Source organism: Tiliqua scincoides, chromosome 1 (assembly GCF_035046505.1).
Source record: "Tiliqua scincoides isolate rTilSci1 chromosome 1, rTilSci1.hap2, whole genome shotgun sequence".
Lineage (NCBI taxonomy): Eukaryota > Metazoa > Chordata > Lepidosauria > Squamata > Scincidae > Tiliqua > Tiliqua scincoides.
In genome coordinates, this window is record NC_089821.1 from 100,485,975 (window position 1) to 100,504,071 (window position 18,097).

Genomic DNA, 18,097 nt, shown 5'->3' on the forward strand with positions numbered 1-18,097 from the left:
TAAGGAAAAGTATATCATGCTATTCTCAGAAGAACATAAGAGCCCTGCTGGATCAGGCCAAAGGCCCATTTAATCCAGCTTCCTGTATCTCACAGTGGCCCACCAATGCTTCAAGGAGCACACAAGACAACAGACACAACCTGGTGCCTGCAAATCAGAGGCAGCCTAGCTCTACCTTGCATATACCTACCATGACTTGTAACCCATGATGAATTTTTTCCTCCAGAAATTTGTCCAATCCCCTCTTAAAAGTATCTACGCAAGATGCCATCACTACTTCCTGTGGCAAAGAGTTCCACAGACTAATTACATGCTGGGTAAGGAAATATTTTCTTTTGTCTGTCTTGACTTGCCCAACACTCAACTTTATTGGATGTCCCCTGGTTCTGGTGTTATGTGAAAGGGAAAAGAATGTCTCTATATCTGCTCTATCCATCCCCTGCATAATTTTGTATGTCTCAATCATGTCTCCCTTCAGGCGCCTCTTTTCTAGGCTGAAGAGGCCCAAATTAAACAGCCTGAAGAGGCTCATTTTAACCTGAAATTGATTAAAAGACAACATACCTGTTCTCATTTGCCACAGGACAATCCATTGTTGTCATATCTTTGATGAGAAGCTGAACATGCCATAATTTAAAGTTCTTCATAGATTGCACACCTGGCCCAAGCAATGCAGGCCTTATAACAGATTCTTTTTCAATAACCCTGAATAAAAAATGAACACCAGTGGCCTGGATACTGATGTCAGAAAGATATTGGACCAAGCATTTGAGTTTAAAGTACTTCTCTAAAGCTGCAGTTTTTAAGGCTGAAGTCCCATGCAATCTCAATTTAAATAGTGGTAAACCCCAGTGAACATGATAGTCCTTCCTTCAGAGTAAATATGTATATGTTTGGGTTGCATGGATTAGTCTCTTTTTGACAAACTTGCCTGAGCTTTAGAAAATGGACAGGTATCTGACTTCCTTATGGGAGGAAAACAAGTAACAACGGGCATCTGAAAAATTCTAGAACTGAGCTATTTCCTGAACACCACCTATTCAGTAGGGGGGATTTTAAATCCACATTTTGGCATTGTTCAGTTTTATGAACCTTTCTACATAAGTGTTGTCTGTGAAAGCAGGACACATTTCTTCCACCACCAAAGCCTGCTCCATGTCTGTGATGTGCACCATTAGAACTTTGATGCATTTATTCCCTTTGCCAGCCCTCCTTTCTTTCTTGTCATTTAAAAAAAAAATTCACTCCTAATATCAATGACAGCTCACCATGCCAGAGAAACAGCCACAGGTAGCAAGTAGATTTGATGATGTCTGAATGTAAATCAATCATGTTTGTGTCAAACATTGCTACAAGATATTATTAGCAATTGACCATTATGAAAAGATATCAGTATTTCACTAGATTAACTTTTCACCCATCACAAAGATTAATTTCTTTGTAACAATCTCCAGTTGCTCAAGAGATTGCTAACAAGTGGTGAGTCCTATATCCTGGTGCCCTCCCTTGCATCTGGCATTCTGACATAGCCCATTTCTAAGAACAGCCCCGCTGGATCAGGGAATAGGCCCCATCTAATCCAGCTTCCTGTATATCACAGTGGCCCACCAAATGCCCCAGGGAGCACACAGAGAGACCTAAGGTAGATGATGAGTAAAGGTAGATGATGACCCATTTTTAATAAAAAACACCCCACAAGCAGTCCTTTCTGGTACCACAAAGAGGGCTTTATTACATTACATTCAAGACAGCAACATTTGTAGAAAATATACTGCTATTTCCATAGAGGTGCTATCCTATGCACACTTACAAATAAACGTGCATAGAATTGTGCTGACAGCCATTGTCTTGAAGGAAAAACTTGACTCTTAAGAAAATATTAAATATATTCTAAGGAATCTTTGGTTGCTAGGGCATGGAATTTCATGCTGACCCTTCAAAACAACCACATCATTTGTGGATAGGTGAGAACTGAAGCCATAACCTGCAGCACATTCACATAAATTCTGTTACAACAGCTGAAGTATGTTTTATTTTTCTGCTGTTGATTTGTGATGCATCAGTTGTGTACATCTGTTGAATGCTGTATGGAAGAATAAGCAATCCATGTGCAGTGTGCCACAAGGATATTGGGATATTAAGTTAAAAAAAAGTGGGCCTCTGGGTGGCTTCCTGTTGGTCTCATATTATATTGGTAATGCCTGGAAAGGTCAGTGATCTGCAGGAAATGGTTACATATCTCATATGCTCACCCCATTCCATAGCATTACCACTCACATCCATAAAGGAACATATAAACAAAGAGCATATGACTGTCTTAACAAAGCATATGACTATTCTTAACAAAGAGCATATGACTGTCTGACAGATGAATACTCAAAAAATTCCTGTCCTAGTCATCCAGTGATATCTAAAATTGAACTACCCAGAATTTTTCTCGTAGTAATTTTTCTGGCAAGTAAAAGGACTTCCAGCATTAATTTTTTTTAAGTCTTAAGGCACATGGGTGTAAATCACATTTCAGTTGCAGTGGCTTGGTCCTTTGTGAAATGCTTGATATTAATTTTGAAACCAAACCAGAAATATAGTTTCACCACCAGTTCTTGGTGCTCGAAATACTCAGCCTCGCCAAGCTCAGGATCTGTCTTTGTTCACTGAAATAATGATGTGCAGGAAACAGATGAGCTGTCAACATAATCTGGCTGTAGGCTGGAAAGCCTACTCCCAACTCCATTTTTGAGAGAACTGTTTCCAAAGAGTTGTCAGTTCTGGACACATGTATTGCTGGTTCTAGATTTTATTTCAGAGTGCTGCTAGATTCCTCCCCCCCCCCACATCTACTGGTGTTTGAAAAAGAAACACATAGAGATGAATTCTATTATATGCCCAAAATACTTCAGCCCCTCCTGAAACTACTAACTCAAGGAACCTGTTCTGTCAATTTTCTGAACATAACTTCAGAATTGCCACCTTGAGTTAACTTTTTTAAAAATGTATTTCCACATACTCAGGGCAAGCCTCCTGACTTCCAGTATTACAGACAGAGATTTTACATCACTGCTTGGAATAATTTAGGACCAAGTTAGATGGAAGCAGAATCATGCTTAGCCTTTGGATCAGGCACCTGGGCGCAAATGACTATATATTCTTTCAAGTAGAAATAACTTGGGGTGGGGATTTACGACCCGATCCTATACAGTGCACGCCAACTCCACACCAGTGTTGTTGGCATCCTTCAGTCTTGGAAGACTATGGTGTCACGCTCTGAATGGTGGTTCTGGAACAGAGTGTCCTCTCCAGTGCGCGAAGCCTGGGTAAAGTAGGTATGGAGGATAGGCTGTTACCCATGCAGCAAAACCCCCCTCTCCACGTCGCTGAAATGGTCCAATGGAAAGGTAGAGGCCAATACGGTTGGCTCCAGCGGCGTCGCAGGAGTTGCCAGAACGTGACTGTGTTCAGCCATGAACTGCCTCAGGGACTCCGGTTCCGGATTTTGCCTCGAAGTTGACTCCTGAAGCCTTTTCCATAACTGGATGTAGCCACAAGGCAGTGGAGGTTTGGGATCAGAGTTTTCCTTCTCTCAGATGAGCTGCCTTCCCAGGCTGACGAGTCCCATCTACCCATCTAAGTGTGCACTGTTGCAAACCTGCCATAAGGCACGTTTGCGGGCCCTAGTGCTGGTGCAGCACCAGTGTTAGACCAGCTGGGCTAGGACTGGGTGAACACCAGAGCTCTGCTGTTTGGCAGTCACACGGACCACCAGGCAGCGCAGAAGTGGGTGTGGGGGTAGGCAGGGAGGAGGCATTCCAGAGCTGGTGGAGGTGGGAGGGCAAGGAAGAGGGACAGGGCAGAGCAGGTATGCCACTGGCCCAGTATGGAGGCTCAAAATGCTATGCTGACCCTTGAGTTGACAAAGAATTGAGTAGCCTCATTGTGGGGCTACTTGGCTTACCCGGGGGAAGGGGAAGAAAGTCCCCTTCTCCTGAGGAGCCACCAGCTCTGCCTGCGGAGTGTGCAGGATGCCATGGCAGCCATTTTTGGCACCACTGCAGCCCTGGGCACTGGAAACACAGGATTGGGCTGCCCGACTGGGAAAACACAGTGGACAACAAAAAGCTAACTCCCTTCCTTTTCTCAGCACTTTGCTCCTGATTTGGTTCCCTTCCCCATGGTATTCCCTTTTTAAAAAATTGGAGATATCCTGATTACAGATGTATTGTGTCTAGTTGTACCCTAACAGCGCACTCCTAAGCACATTTTTGAGAACGCAAGAATCTCACTGTGCAGAGTCTTAAGATGCACTATTACTTGCTCAGATTGCTATTGTCCATTTTGGCTACAGTCCACAAAACAGTTATGGAGGATTCCTGTTCAGGGCTCAGATTCAGACAGGCTCAGATTCAGACAGATACACACGTGCTAAACTTTTTGTTTTTATGCCAAAATCACTGCATACAAACCAAGTGGCAATTCAACATCTTTTACAAACTTGGAACAGAGAAAATGCAAACCTGATTAAGAGCCCAATCCTGTGGTCGGTGGCATATCTGCGGGGCTCACCACCAGGCTCCTGACGGTACTAGTCCAGTGCCGGCTGGTGCTGGGCTAGCACCAGGCGGTAGCCTAAGTTCCGTGGCTCAGCGGTTTCCTGGACTGCCGGGCTGCTGAACGGGAGGTGGGGGCATGGATGGGGGCTTGGGGGAGGTGTGCCGGGGTGGGCGGGAGGAGGATCCGCAGAGCTGAGCTGAGCTCCGCAGGATCCAGGGCGCTCGTGCAGGGTTGTGCGCCCTACATGAGCGCTTTTACTCTACCACCGACCTTTTGGTTGGTGGTAAAGTGAGTAGCCCCACTGTGGGGCTGCTTACCTTACTCGGGGGAAGGGGACGAATGTCCCCTTCTCCCAAGGAGCCCCCCGCGGTAGTGCAAGAGGTGCAGGATTCGGCGGCAGCCCTTTTTGGTGCTGCCAAGCCTGGGCACTACAGATTGGGCTGCCCGGCTTTGTTTCAAAAGAGCAATGATAATGCTGTTTTGTTTATTTGGGGGGGGGGGCTTGCACTCTGTTGTCCCTTTCATATATGCTTGTGCTCCACTGCATGTCTACAGCTTTCGATGTAGGACATTGTGGAAGAATGTCGTGGAAGAGCTGCATGAATACGCCCATGCAGAGAAGAGAATGGAGCAGCTCTTGAATGTATGATGGATTTCTGCAGATCTTTGGTTTGTGCTCAGTGGATCATTGAGGAATTACAGAGATAACAAACACATTTTTTCCCTTCATTCAAGTGTCCACAGAAAATCAATTTTACTGTCTCAGTGCAATGTAAGATGAGATGATTAACTAGAAAAGAGCTTTCTTTTCAAACCTTCCCAATACCAATTACCAGCGTGAGATGCACAATTTCTTCTCAGTGTTATGACAATGCAAAACATTGCTTGATAAAATGGCTCATATGAGTGTAGATGTGGTTGTGCGCAAGGCCTCCAATTCCGTGATCTTTATCTGTATACCACTGGAAGTTAAACAAAGAGAGGGTTTCATGAAATGCTGTTTTGTGGTTCGTTCAGTTTAAACAAACCCACAAACATGAACACTGTACAAGATTTAAAAAAAACAACAACTTTTCCAACTGTGCTGTGCACAGTGGAAATATATTTTAAAATATCAAAATATGTTGCCAGTTTATACTTCTGAAAAGGATAAACAGAAGTGATACTTGTAGTCTACTGAAGCAAAGTTGTAACGAAAATACCCAGTTAAATGGAACTACAGTCTCCCGTATCCACAGGGGATATATTCTTGTTAGTACTGTACGTACCCAAAACCGTGGATAGCAGTGAATCCTATACTTACTGATGCTCCACACAAGCTGTCCAAACTGCTTCCTCTTCGCACTTCACTCCAACAGAGACCAAGCGCAAGCAAGCAGGTGAGAAGAGAAAGCTGTTTGAAGGGCTGCAAATGCTATCCCCTCCAGCAGCAGTGACTGCAGAAGCAACTGACAGCCCGATCCTATGCATGTCTACTCAGAAGTAAGTCTCATTAGAGTCAATGGGGCTTACTCCCAGGAAAATGTGGACAGAATTGGGCCATGAGGCAGACAGCACAAGAAACAGTGACAGGAGGGTGACCAAAACAAAAACACGAGTTGTGAGTGCGACGGGGGTGGGTGGGGAATTGGTGATCTGCAGATAACTAAAACCACAAATTCCAAGTTCGCAGATACGGGGGGACACACAACTGTACTTCGGTTTGAGAACTGGTTTAATATCTGTAATATCTCTAGGCTAAACATGTTTTAAGCTAGTCCTAGCTAGCTAAAAAAACATACTTAGTCTTAGCTACAGCTAGTCTGACTGAACTGACTTGTGAAATTGTCCCCTAAAGGACACAGTGATCACCTATTAAAATCTGTGGGCACCTTGACTTCCATGGATGCAGACTGCATTATATAACTGAAAAGTTTATGTCCCAACTGCTCACATCTTGAGGGAAATAAATGAGTGGAGATTAAAATTCTCTCTCAAGAAGCACAAGGACTAAAAAGTGATACTATAGGGCTTTCCTTTCGCACTAACAGAAGTCAAGATCAATAACTAAAGAACAGCCTCTGTCCAAGGTATAGTTATGCCTAATTGGACTGACACATATTTAGCTAAGGTTTCAGAATCACCCTGTGTGCAGATTGTATGTTCTCAGGCTGTGATTTTTACAAGGCTGCAATAAAAAAGAACATTGATAATGAGTGATGAAAACTTTCCGGGAGAGAGAGAAAAAAGGCACACAGGCACCTTGGTCCCATAAGAGAAAACTTCCACAAAGGCAAATGCTCTGTACATGCAATAGCTTATGCTGAAAAATCAGATCAAATAGTATATACAGAGCTATGGCTGCATCACAACAATGCAGATTCAGTTTGGAGGACACGTGTGTTAAGCACCCGTTTGCACATCTGCATCTTTTTTCCTCCTGATTTGAGTATGTGCTCTTTTTGTCTGCACATATTGTCTGCTTCTGAGATTCTTATGACTCACCATTGCCTGAAAATCCACCTCTGCATCAACTAGAGCTTTTGAGATTTGGGCTGCTTGCTGAAAGTGAACATTATCTGCAAATCAAACACAAGGGTAAAACCCCACAGCAATAAATACCAGATGTTAAGAGAGAAGGGGAAAAAAAAGATCTGGATCACAGATCTGCAGTTTTACTTGTAAGACAGCAGACAGGGCCTCCAAGAGGAATTTTATCAAGGGGTACGACGTTTCTTTTGGGCCCCTTCCCAAAGGGGAATGGGAGGGGGATAAAATAGTGGGGAAGGGTGGTGATAAAGGTGGGCTGAACAAGGGGGGGGGGCAAACAGGGCAGGGGGAGAGTGGTGAAGAGTCTTTGGACCAAGGTCTACTGGGCTTTCCAATGCGGAGCCACGGTCTGTCAGCCCATGCAGCACTGGCAGCCAGATACAGAATGCGGAAAAATAAACACACTCCTCAGACTCTCTAAAATCTTTTAAATATAGAAAATCATTGCAGAAAATTAGCACCATCATATTTAGGCTCACGCTAGAATAGAAAGTGACCTGTGCACACCAAAACTTACTTCTGCAGCAGCTGTACCCCCACAGCTATGACCCTGAGCTCCTACACACTCCTTCATGGCAAGCTACTGTAGCGGGCCAGTTTCCTCCCAGATTTGACACTGTGTCAGGTATGCATTTCTCAGCCTGGTGCATACGGCTTTCAATAGCAGCAGCAGCCACGGCACCCTGCATCACATGCAGGCAGCAAGTCCAGGTGAGATAGGGAAATATAAGATCCCAGAAAATTTCCTGGCCCCCTTCTTTGGCTCCTGGGCCCCCTCTATGACCCTGGGCCTGGAGACAATTTACTTCCTTTACCCTCCTCTGATAGCAGAAATTTTCTCAAGATTGTGAAAGCTGTCTTGCTTCTGTTTTGTCAGTAGCAGAACTACAACAACATATTATATGTGATCATGTCCAGTTAAGAAGAACTTACCGTCTGCTGTTCCATGGATCAGGAGATACTCAACTTCTTGGAAGTTTTTAGCTCTGGCCATAACTGTGGAATTCTAAAATGTATATATGTTTAAAAAAAACAAAAAACCATCATTCTGGTTGTCATCAGGTGACTTTAACATACTAGCCAAGACAATAAATTGTTCCTTAATTCTTAAAAAATGTCACCTATGTGACCATGTTATTCCTATAAAGCAGTGGTTCTCACAAATTTAGCACTGGGACCCACTTTTTAGAATGAGAATCTGTCAGGACCCACTGGAAGTGATGTCATGAGCGGAAATGACATCATCAAGCAGGAAACTTTTTAGCAATCCTCGGCTGCAATCCTATCCACACTTACCCAGGAATAAGTCCCATTGACTAGCATTGTTAAAAGAATATACATAGTAGCTTGTTAAAAGTACAGGTCTGTAACATTTCCCCAAATGCAATCACATACCATGGTAGCATATATTAAAAATAAAATATTGAAATAAATGGGGACCCACTTGAAATTGGCTTGCGACCCACCTAGTGGGTCCTGACTCACAGTTTGAGAAACACTGCTATAACGAACATGGAAATGAACCTGCAATTCCTCTCTACAGGGACAAAAAAATTCAGCAAATTGAAAACTGGTATGTCTGGGAGATTAATATAATTAGCAGATCAGAGTAGATCCTGATCTGATATCAGGAAGGATATCTTCCCAACGGCTTTATAACCAGGACCTTGAACTGAGTTCAGAAAGCAATGGGGTGGGAGTATAGACAATGTATGTACAGACTGATGCAATGTCCTTCTGATGGTCCACTGCCATCTAAAGACAGATCAGGCATTCTGCACCAGCACAGTAATCACTCAGCACCCATCATGAACATGTTCAATGTAAACTGGTATATCATTTTACTTTTGGAGCAACTTCAGTCATGGGGCTGATCATATGAGGCATTTTGAAGCTGAGAAGGAACACCTCCACTTTGAAACCAAACACCCTGATTAATACACCATACTGGTTTGAATGGTAGGTATGCCACTAACTTACTCTGCCCATCTTGTTTTATGTCTAGGAGGGCGAAAACCTGAGAAAGTACAACTTCATTTATCTGATGAAGTTGAACATACATGCACTGCATTCAAATGATGGAACATACAGCACTGCATTAATGCCCTGCTACTTGAGTATATGTAGAACAGACTATAGATCAGAGACCAAATCATGAATGCAGAATGGTTGTGACTGTAAACATTTCAGTACTCTCCCCAGCCCAAAGTAATGCAGCTACTATCACACTGAACGCTATGTAAATAGTGCCCCTTTATCTGTACAAGTAATGAGGCAGTTGTTTTACATGCTTCCTAAGGGCACAATCCTAACCCCTTATGCCAGTGCTTTCCAGTGCAGGCATAGAGGTGCCAATGGGACATGTGCTGCATCCTGCAGTTGGGTGTCACTCACGGAGGCCTCCTCAAAGTGAGGGAATGTTTGTTCCCTAACCTCGGAGCTTCATTGCCCTTATGTCAGTGCTGGAAAGACTCTTGTTCCAGTGAAGGAAATTCTCTGGAATTCTCTGATGGATTGGATATCAACATTATGCACACAAATGCATAATACGTGCATGGATCTGGCATTCAGTTCTCAGGTGCTGGTCCTGTTGTGGGAACGATGCAAACTCTATACTAAAGAGATGGTCACATTGTCTACTTTGGCAGTGCTGGGTTCCAGTGGAGGAAATAAAGGGAATTATTCCATGTTTGCACTTTAAAACTTGTGATTGTGCTATTCAGTCAATAGGGCAACCAATTGTTCAGTGGATGGAGCACTGCAGATTCTCAGATGAAGCAATGAGAATCTGTACAACAAAGATGTACCACCTGGCACAAGATTGTGCACTGCTTTCCTCTAGGTTCTCTGGTCGCAGAGATGGCACGACCAGGTCCGCTGCCCAATGCTGTGCCATCTCAGATCTACCTCTGCTGCGACATGCTAAAAAAGGCCCACTTACTTATGTTCTGTCATGTAGTTTTTGCAAACCAGGAAGTGCAGGATTTACAGTTTTATTTAAAAGTTTTATTTATTTAAACTAACATAGGAGCTCCTTCATTTGCACTGTCCCTTTACATAAAACCAGAAGTCCCTGGTTTGCAAAAAACCATGTGACAGAGAATGGTAAAAGAAGTGGATGATCTGCTTTTCACTCATGTTTAGTCAGTAGGAAGTGGATCTATGCAGCTCTTGTCTGCAGCAGGTTGGAGGAAGGTGGTGGCAGACTAGGGATGAAGGGCACCCTGAATCTGCTGTCCCTGCACCCGCCCACTATCTGCTGCTACCTGATTGGGCCAGCTCTCTCTTGTCACTTATGTGGACTACTGAAGATCAAGTTGAAGTTCAGTGTACTTGTACTGTGACTTAAATGGGACCCAAACACATTAATTTAGAGCACTTAATTCTGGCAAAAATCATGCACAGGCAAGCGTATTAGACCACTTTAATCCCAATTTTAATTCCAACAATAGCAATACCAGCACAAAAGTTTTTAGATTGTATAGCTTTCAGTCTCTTTGCATAAAGTACTTCATTTTCCGCCCAGTTCTTTCACAGTCGACAAACTTGCATATAAACAACTCCCATGAATTAGGGAACAGCCAAACACAGAATTACTGTCCCCATGTGTTGTACATTAAGAAAAAATGCACTGAGTTTAGCACTGTGCTTATGGCAAAAACTTACAGGGGAGGAACTGAACTCCCTGTTTCCACCCAAGAGTTACAAACGATATACCCAAATCCACCTTTGGAATCTTTTTGCAGGAAACAGAAACTCCCACCAGGATGACAAAGCTTTCAAGAGTCCAACTGTAATTTCCTCAGCTGCCCTCTGCTACTCTTGAGCTCTAGGGCCAGGGCAAGGAGAACTGGCTTTGTGAAAAGATCACACAGCAGTCAACATGTTATCAGCACTCAACAAACAAGTTGAAGTTTGGCTGGAATCTGAAGGTCTCTCCCCCCTCAGCATATTTCTTGGATAATAGAACAAATGTCATATCAGTACAAGATGGCATATTTACAAAATTGTACCCTGTTTTGCATAACCTAATGATGCAGCAGTTCTTGAGGACTGAACATTTCAAATCTGCTAGCAGAAGATTGCCAAATCTATGACTGCTTCAAAGACTTGCCAACAACATATCAAATTCAGAGAGAGATGCAAAACAACCTCTTTCACAAGTTTAACAGTCCCCCCTAGAGCACGCTCTCCTGGCAGCTCACAGTGATGGGGATCTGCACCGCCATTCCTTTCCTTCTCCAGAAGCCATCAGCTCAGTCTTTTTTTCCCTCTCTTACCCGTGTCAATCCAGATACCCCCAGGCTCTCTATGGGTGATACAATGTTTCCTTCTCACCTACTGGGTTTTCCTTCTGATCTGCCATCCTAGAGATGCACATGGTGAGGTCTACACCAAAGTACTGGCCTTCTAAACTGTGCAGCAAGTGGCTTTTTCATCTTCCTCTTTTACAAAGCTTCTTACAACACTGTGGGAGAAGCTGCTGTCTAGGAACAGCCTTGCTGTGCATGCATCAGCCTCTGCATACATTCAAAAGATGCTCTCTCATGATCAGGCTACAACCTAATAGCACACATGTTCTCACCTTACAAAAATCCATCACCTAGACTTGGTTCACGCACGTTCGTCATCAATAACTGCCAGATTTAATGATGACCTGCATGTGCGAATGGGCCAGCACAGGCAGGACTCATCAAGTGTGGAGAAAGCAAGTGAAGTATACATGTGACCCAAACCCTTACATACCCAGTGTGTCTCATTTTTTTTTTCCAGATTGTCAGACATACATGTTGAAGTTCCTCCAATTGCCATGACAAGCCATTGAACATAAAATGCTTGCCATGCGGAGACAGCCATCATGTGGGTTGATTTAAAGAGGCCTCTACATGGAGCAATAACATTACACCTCACATTTTCGAATTGGCTCACTACTTATTATTATGAAACACATATGGTCTTAATCTGCTTAAAATAAATAGAGCATTCGTTCTAGCAGAAAATGCATTCAACAGCACGCTAGCTTGTTTGTCCCAACTTCTTACAGGGTGAGCATTATGAAAAGGAATTCCGCTGATCAGTGGCGGAACCGGCACTTTTCCTGCCAGGGGCTGCCACTCCCAATAGCCACCCCCCCAGGCCCAGAAGTAACTGTGGTGACGTCATTGCCACCACAATTATTTCTGTGCCAACATCTCCTTTCCCCCTTTGAAAAAAAGGGGGGAGGAAGGAGGCAGCCCAGGCTCCAATGAAGCCTTTTGTGCCACTGCTAAGTGGTACAAAAGGCACCACTGGAGTTTTTTTGTACTGCTAGAAATGACTCCCAGAAGCCAAGCGCCCCTTCTAGGGGCGCAGATGGAGCACTCGCCTCCTAAGCACTGATGCTTCTAGCATCGCCAAAAAGTTCAGGTGAAGCCTTTCACACCACAGTGGCAGTGCTAGAGCTAGAAGCAATGTGTGCCACCTCTGAAGTCAGAGGAGGTGAGTTCCGCTTTGGACTGGTTATCCAGCTGTTCTGACGGCTACCCTCTTCCCCACCCCTTTCTTTAAATGGGAGGAGAGGGGGTGGCCCTCAAACGTGGTTGAGGACTGCAGCCACTGTCTGCATGGGTCCCCACCGATCTGAGGACTGCTCTCCTCCCCTTTAAAAAAAGGGGAGGGCGGTCCAATAGATCAGTGTGAAACCATGCCAACAGTGGCTGCAGGAGCGTAGCCACTGTTGGCATGTTTCCAGACTGCGCAAAAAAACCAGTGTTGGGGTGGAGCAGGTCATGGCAGCACCCTCCCCATTCCCCCCAGGTATGCCACTGCTGCTGATAAAACTTTTTAGATTAGAAGAGCCATTGTGTTACATCAACTGAAATTTTATGATGGACCTCTTAATCGGTATTCATTTACAGTAATCCAGCCAAATCCAGCAACCTCCAAGATTGGATATATGTGGTGTCTATATATCAGAGCAAATACACCCATAAGAAACTGGCAGAACCCATTGCCTGGCTGGTGCCTTATCAGTACCTGCTGAAATGGTGCTCAGTGCAGCTTGTGAACAGAAGAAAGACTAGGCAACGTGGAATGGAGGAAGTAAAGGGATACAAGACAAGTCACACACTTTTATTTTTCTATGTACAGTGACTGAATTGTCATCATTAGCCTGAGGAACTGTAGTTGATGTGTTTAGTTTTATGCTGCAGTGTGCATTTTTGCACACATGGTACTAAGCACTGGCCAATGCACTGGTGTGGAACCCTCACCTGACAGCACATTTGTTCATTTAGATCCCAAGGGAACTGGTACCATCATCATTCTAGAACTTTCAGAAAATTTCAAATGTTCACTTTGCTGGCACCCTGTCCTCTGACTAGTGTCCCAATTCTGGGCCTTGGCACTTTGCAACCAGATCACATTAAGAGCCTCAACTATGAATCAGCTCCTATTTTCATCCCCAGTATCTTGGCATTGCCACAGTGCTATTTGCCCCTTGACTTACTTTGTCCCTTTGAAAAGATAGGACCAAGGAGGAAACTGTTTACCAGACAAGATAGTTTTTTTTAATTTTTGCTTGCCTTGCATAGGATCCTAGTTATCTATAGTGGCAAGCATTACGCAATGCTACCATTAAGGTGAGTTTACAGGACTGGATCACTGAGCTGATCTTTAATACAGGAATTTTGCCTTGCAAAAACAAGAGGGATGTTGATGTTTGACTTTTGATGATGTACTCCAGAGAAGAGGAGGACTTCCTGTTTCCTTGGGAGGTGGGCGGAAACAGAGAGAATCATGATATTGGGAACATGGAGGGGAAAGAAATCCATCCTGATTAAACTTCTTCTGATATGTGACATGCTGGAAAGGGTCTTCCCCCCCCCTCCTCTTTATTCTCACAACACAAACTGAACATGGTGTTCACTTTTCCACCTTTAGGGGATGTCATGCACTGTCAACAGTCAGATCAGACTCTCTATCCCCTCCTCCTCCTAGCTTGCAACCTCTCCAATTTAATCCTCTGAGTAACACATTGGAAACCTTTAGCTCTTTGGTACTGGCAGTTTCAACGTGGACACTGCCAGCAAAGGAGGCTGCGCCAAGAAAATTCGACTCCTGGCACAAAAAGATTACACAGTCCTCTGGTGCCATCTGTGCTGTGAAGCTGCAGAGTGACTTTGTGCACCCAGAGCACTAACATTTAAATCTGTAGCATGTTAAGAGACTTCCATTTACATAAGTGCCTTGCTGATCTGCCACCTCAGTAGAACCCCAAATTATTTAGCAAATGAAAAACCCAGTTGAAAGTAATAACTAAGGTGGGGTTGGGAATAAAATCTGGTCAGATCATTTATGTTTAAGGGGAACTGGAAATTGCCGAGGCATTTGTCAGAAGGGGAAGAAAGAAAGCAAAGAGGCCAAACACTCATTTTCCCGGTACGAAGGGTTTTCCCAAGAGATTGTCACCACTTTCATCAAGTTATCTTCTGAGAAGGACAACAGGAAAACCACAGAGATCTCTATGCCTAGAAAAACTGAGATCTCAAGTGCACAAGAGTGCGTGCATGTGCCTATATATGTACATACAGAAGAAGAGCCCTGCTGGATCAGGCCAAAGGCCCATCTAGTCTACCTTCCTGTATCTCACAGTGGCCCACCAGATGCTTCAGGGAGCACAAAAGACAACAGAAGACCTGCATCCTGGTGGTCTTGCATCAGGCATTCAGAGACAGCCTAAAATCAGGAGGTTGCACATATCCACCCTGGCTTATAACCTGTGATGGACTTTTCCTCCAGAAATCTGTCCAATTTGCTTTTAAAGGCATTTAGGCCAGATTCCATTACCACATTCCGTGGCAAGAGGTTCCACAGACTCATTACATGCTGGGTAAAGAAATATTTTCTTTTGTCTTCCAATACTTATTCTCATAAGTTTGGAGAGATCCTTCTGGAGTGCTTCACAATCCCTTCTGCTCTTCACCACCCAGAAAAGTTTAGTGCCATCTGCAAACCTGGCCACCTCGCTGCTTATAACTGACTCCTGGTCATTAATGGACAAGTTAAACAGCACCAGTCCCAGGACAGGTCCTTGGAGCACCCAGCTTTTCACCACAGTCCACTGTGAAAATTGCCCATTGACATCCACTCTCTGTTTTCTAGTCCTCAAACAATTCTTAATCCATAAGAGGACCTGCCCTCTTATTCCCTGACTGCAGTGGCATTCCTGGCCACTGCGCTGCCCAGGGCACACCCCCAGGACACAGGGCACACCCCTACTCATGCCCACTGCCTCCCCTCCCAGGCATTCTGAGAGCCAGGAAGGCCGCATGCAACCTCTCTGGCCCTCAGCAGGCCTTGTAAGGCCTTCTGGAGGTCAAAAAGCAATACTTCCGGTTTTCAGCTGATATTGGTGTGCTGATTGGGGGCCCAATCCTATTCAATTTTCCAGTGCTGGTGCAACTTTGCCAATGGGGCATGCACTGCATCATGTGGTAGGGAGGCAGTCACAGAGGCCTCCTTAAGGATGGGAAGATTTGTTCCCTTACCTTGGGGCTGCACTGGTGCTGGAAAATTGAATAGGATTGGACCCTTAGTGTTGCAGAGGGACACTGCCAGGGGGAGTGAATGGCAGTGCAGCATTGCCCCTCCAACCCTGGTGCCAGGGGTATTTGCACCCCTTGCCCCCCCAGGTATGCCACAGCCTGACTGTGGAGTTCTCTCAGCAGCCTTTGGTGAGGGACCATGTCAAACGCCATCTGAAAATTCAGATACATAATATCCACAGGTTCTCCTGCATCCACATGCCTGTTGAGCTTTTCAAAGCATTCTAAAAGGTTTGTGAGACACCACTTGCCCTTATAGAAGTCATGCTGATTCTCCCTCAGCAAAGCTTCTTTGCCTATGTGTTTTAAGATTTTATCTTTGATGAGGCATTCCATCATCTTACCTGGAACAGATGTCAGGCTGACCGGCATGTAATTTTCTGGGTCCCCTCTGTGTGTGTGTGAGATTTTTTTTTTTTTTATAGTGGGTGCTATTATACAAACACCTATTAACCACAATTATGCCCCCTTCCTCATATGAGATTAGGTCAGCATTCTTGGATTGTGACATTTTATTTTAACTACCCTGAGAGGTAGATTGGGATGAAAGAGTGTGACTTGCCCATTATGCTCTACACTCTGTTTTTAGTACCAAAATCAAGCCCTTCCCCCCAGCAAAACAGGAATTAATTTTGCCATGATGCTGCTCAGTGCTAGCAAAAGTCTTTTGGACAAACATTTTTTCATAACACCCATGCTTTGCGTCACCTGCCTTCCTTCACTTTTGCCTTAGGGCAGAATTAAGTGTTCCATGCAAGTGTGCACAGCAAAAATCCCAATAACTGTATATGTTAGAGAAAAGCTGGTTTAGGAAAGGGAAACTTGGAATGGCAAAGCAGGAGGAGGAGAAAAAGGTGCTTAACCCCTTTTCCCCACCTGACATTATTCTGCTGCAATTAATTCCCTCATCCACTTGCCCCATGTGAAGTTCCAGATGTGTATTTTCAAGGGTCAACAACATGTGTTTAGAACCCCACGTGGAAAAACCAGCTGATGCAAGGAAGTTACAGTAGAAAATTCTAGGTGCCAAACTAATTCCTCCCAAAGTGATTTTTCATTTACAAAACTAGTTGGTGGGATTTGATTACATATGCTTGAATGTAAATGTTTAGTTCTGCCTTTCTTTTTGTTTTAAATGAGTTGCACACTTATTCAGAGCCCAGTCCTATCCTTCCCCTCCAATGGTGCAGCTCAGGCAAAAACATGCTGTATCCAGTGCGAGCGCATGCTGAGGGGGGTATTGAGAAGCTTCAGCAAAGAAAGGGGATTTAAGTCCCTTTACCCCGTGTAAGCCTCCTGATTAACAATGGGTCCTCTTGGACCTGGGCTAGACATTTTGCTAGCACAAGTCTGAGAAGAGAAAGGGGGCAGGGAGGCAGCTACTAGAGGGGATAGGATCCGGTCTGCACCTTCAGCATTGGATCCACCCCTCCTGCAACCTTTCCGCTACGACCCCTCCCCACCCCGCCAGTGCTTTACCTTCTCCAGCAGGTGTAGACAGTTCAATCAATGGTGCTGCAGCAGCGCCGTCTCATGCGGCAACTCTCCTAAAACAGCCACCAACAAGCACTGTGTACTCCTTTGGCAGCTATTTGCTACAGTGGAAGTTCCACTGTTGCAAAGGGCCTCTGTGCACCGGCCCAGTCTCAACAGGAACCCTCAATCTTCTTCATCCATATTTAGAATTATTAACAACAAATCTCTCTTGACAAACACACACGCGAAAAAATCTTTTGCATGCATCTTTTGCAATATTTTACAGTTGCTTACTGAGACACCAAGGACCTTGTCTCTTTGTTCCAGATTTTGCAGACCTCAATGCTAGACTGTACAAACGGGAACTGCCTCTTGCTATGCCCCCAAAACAAACAAATGCAAAAAAAAAAAAAAAGCCCAGATCATGGAAAGATAGCATGTTTTAGATACATTAGTTTTAGATACATAAACAAAAAGTAACAATGAACACACACACCTTACTAGCTTTCACAAAGCCTACACAAGGCTTAAGTAAAGAAGCATGCCTGTACTGGCACTTGCCAAGAATCATGCACTGATAAGCACAGGAGATAGTCTTCTTCAATTAGTAATAATATTTTGGCTTAAAATTCATTTAACCCCGTCCCCTGACTCTCTTATCTCGGTTTTATTAAATGATTCCTATGTTTCCTCCTGGTTTCGATCAGTGGAAGCAAAACTCTCTTCCATTAACCTCTCCATCGAAGTATTAGCAGATCTAAGCTTAAACCCCTGCTAACTGGTTTAACCCCTGCTAACTGGTTAAGAGGCGCTTTTTCAAGTGGGTGCTCCTCTTTAATTTAGCAGGGGGAGAGTAACTGGCCCTCCTCACCCCAGCAGAGTCTTTTCTAGTGGCTGTCTGCTGGTGTAGCATCTTTTTAGATTGTGAGCCCTTTTGGGACAGGGAGCCATTAGATATT

The 18,097-nt window shown here is 44.4% G+C and overlaps 1 protein-coding gene across 1 annotated transcript in view; it reads right to left on the reverse strand.

Annotated features, from left to right (window-relative positions):
- Window positions 1–1,717: 1,717 nt before the first annotated feature.
- Window positions 1,718–18,097, reverse strand: part of DPP4 (dipeptidyl peptidase 4) — a 78,939-nt gene continuing 62,559 nt past the window's right edge. The window contains exons 24-26 of the mRNA XM_066612093.1: window positions 8,011–8,083; window positions 7,033–7,106; window positions 1,718–5,510 (exon numbers count right to left, since the gene is read on the reverse strand). Coding sequence (XP_066468190.1) covers window positions 5,412–5,510; window positions 7,033–7,106; window positions 8,011–8,083 — 246 coding nt within the window. The 3' untranslated portion in view covers window positions 1,718–5,411. The remainder of the gene's footprint in view (window positions 5,511–7,032; window positions 7,107–8,010; window positions 8,084–18,097) is intronic.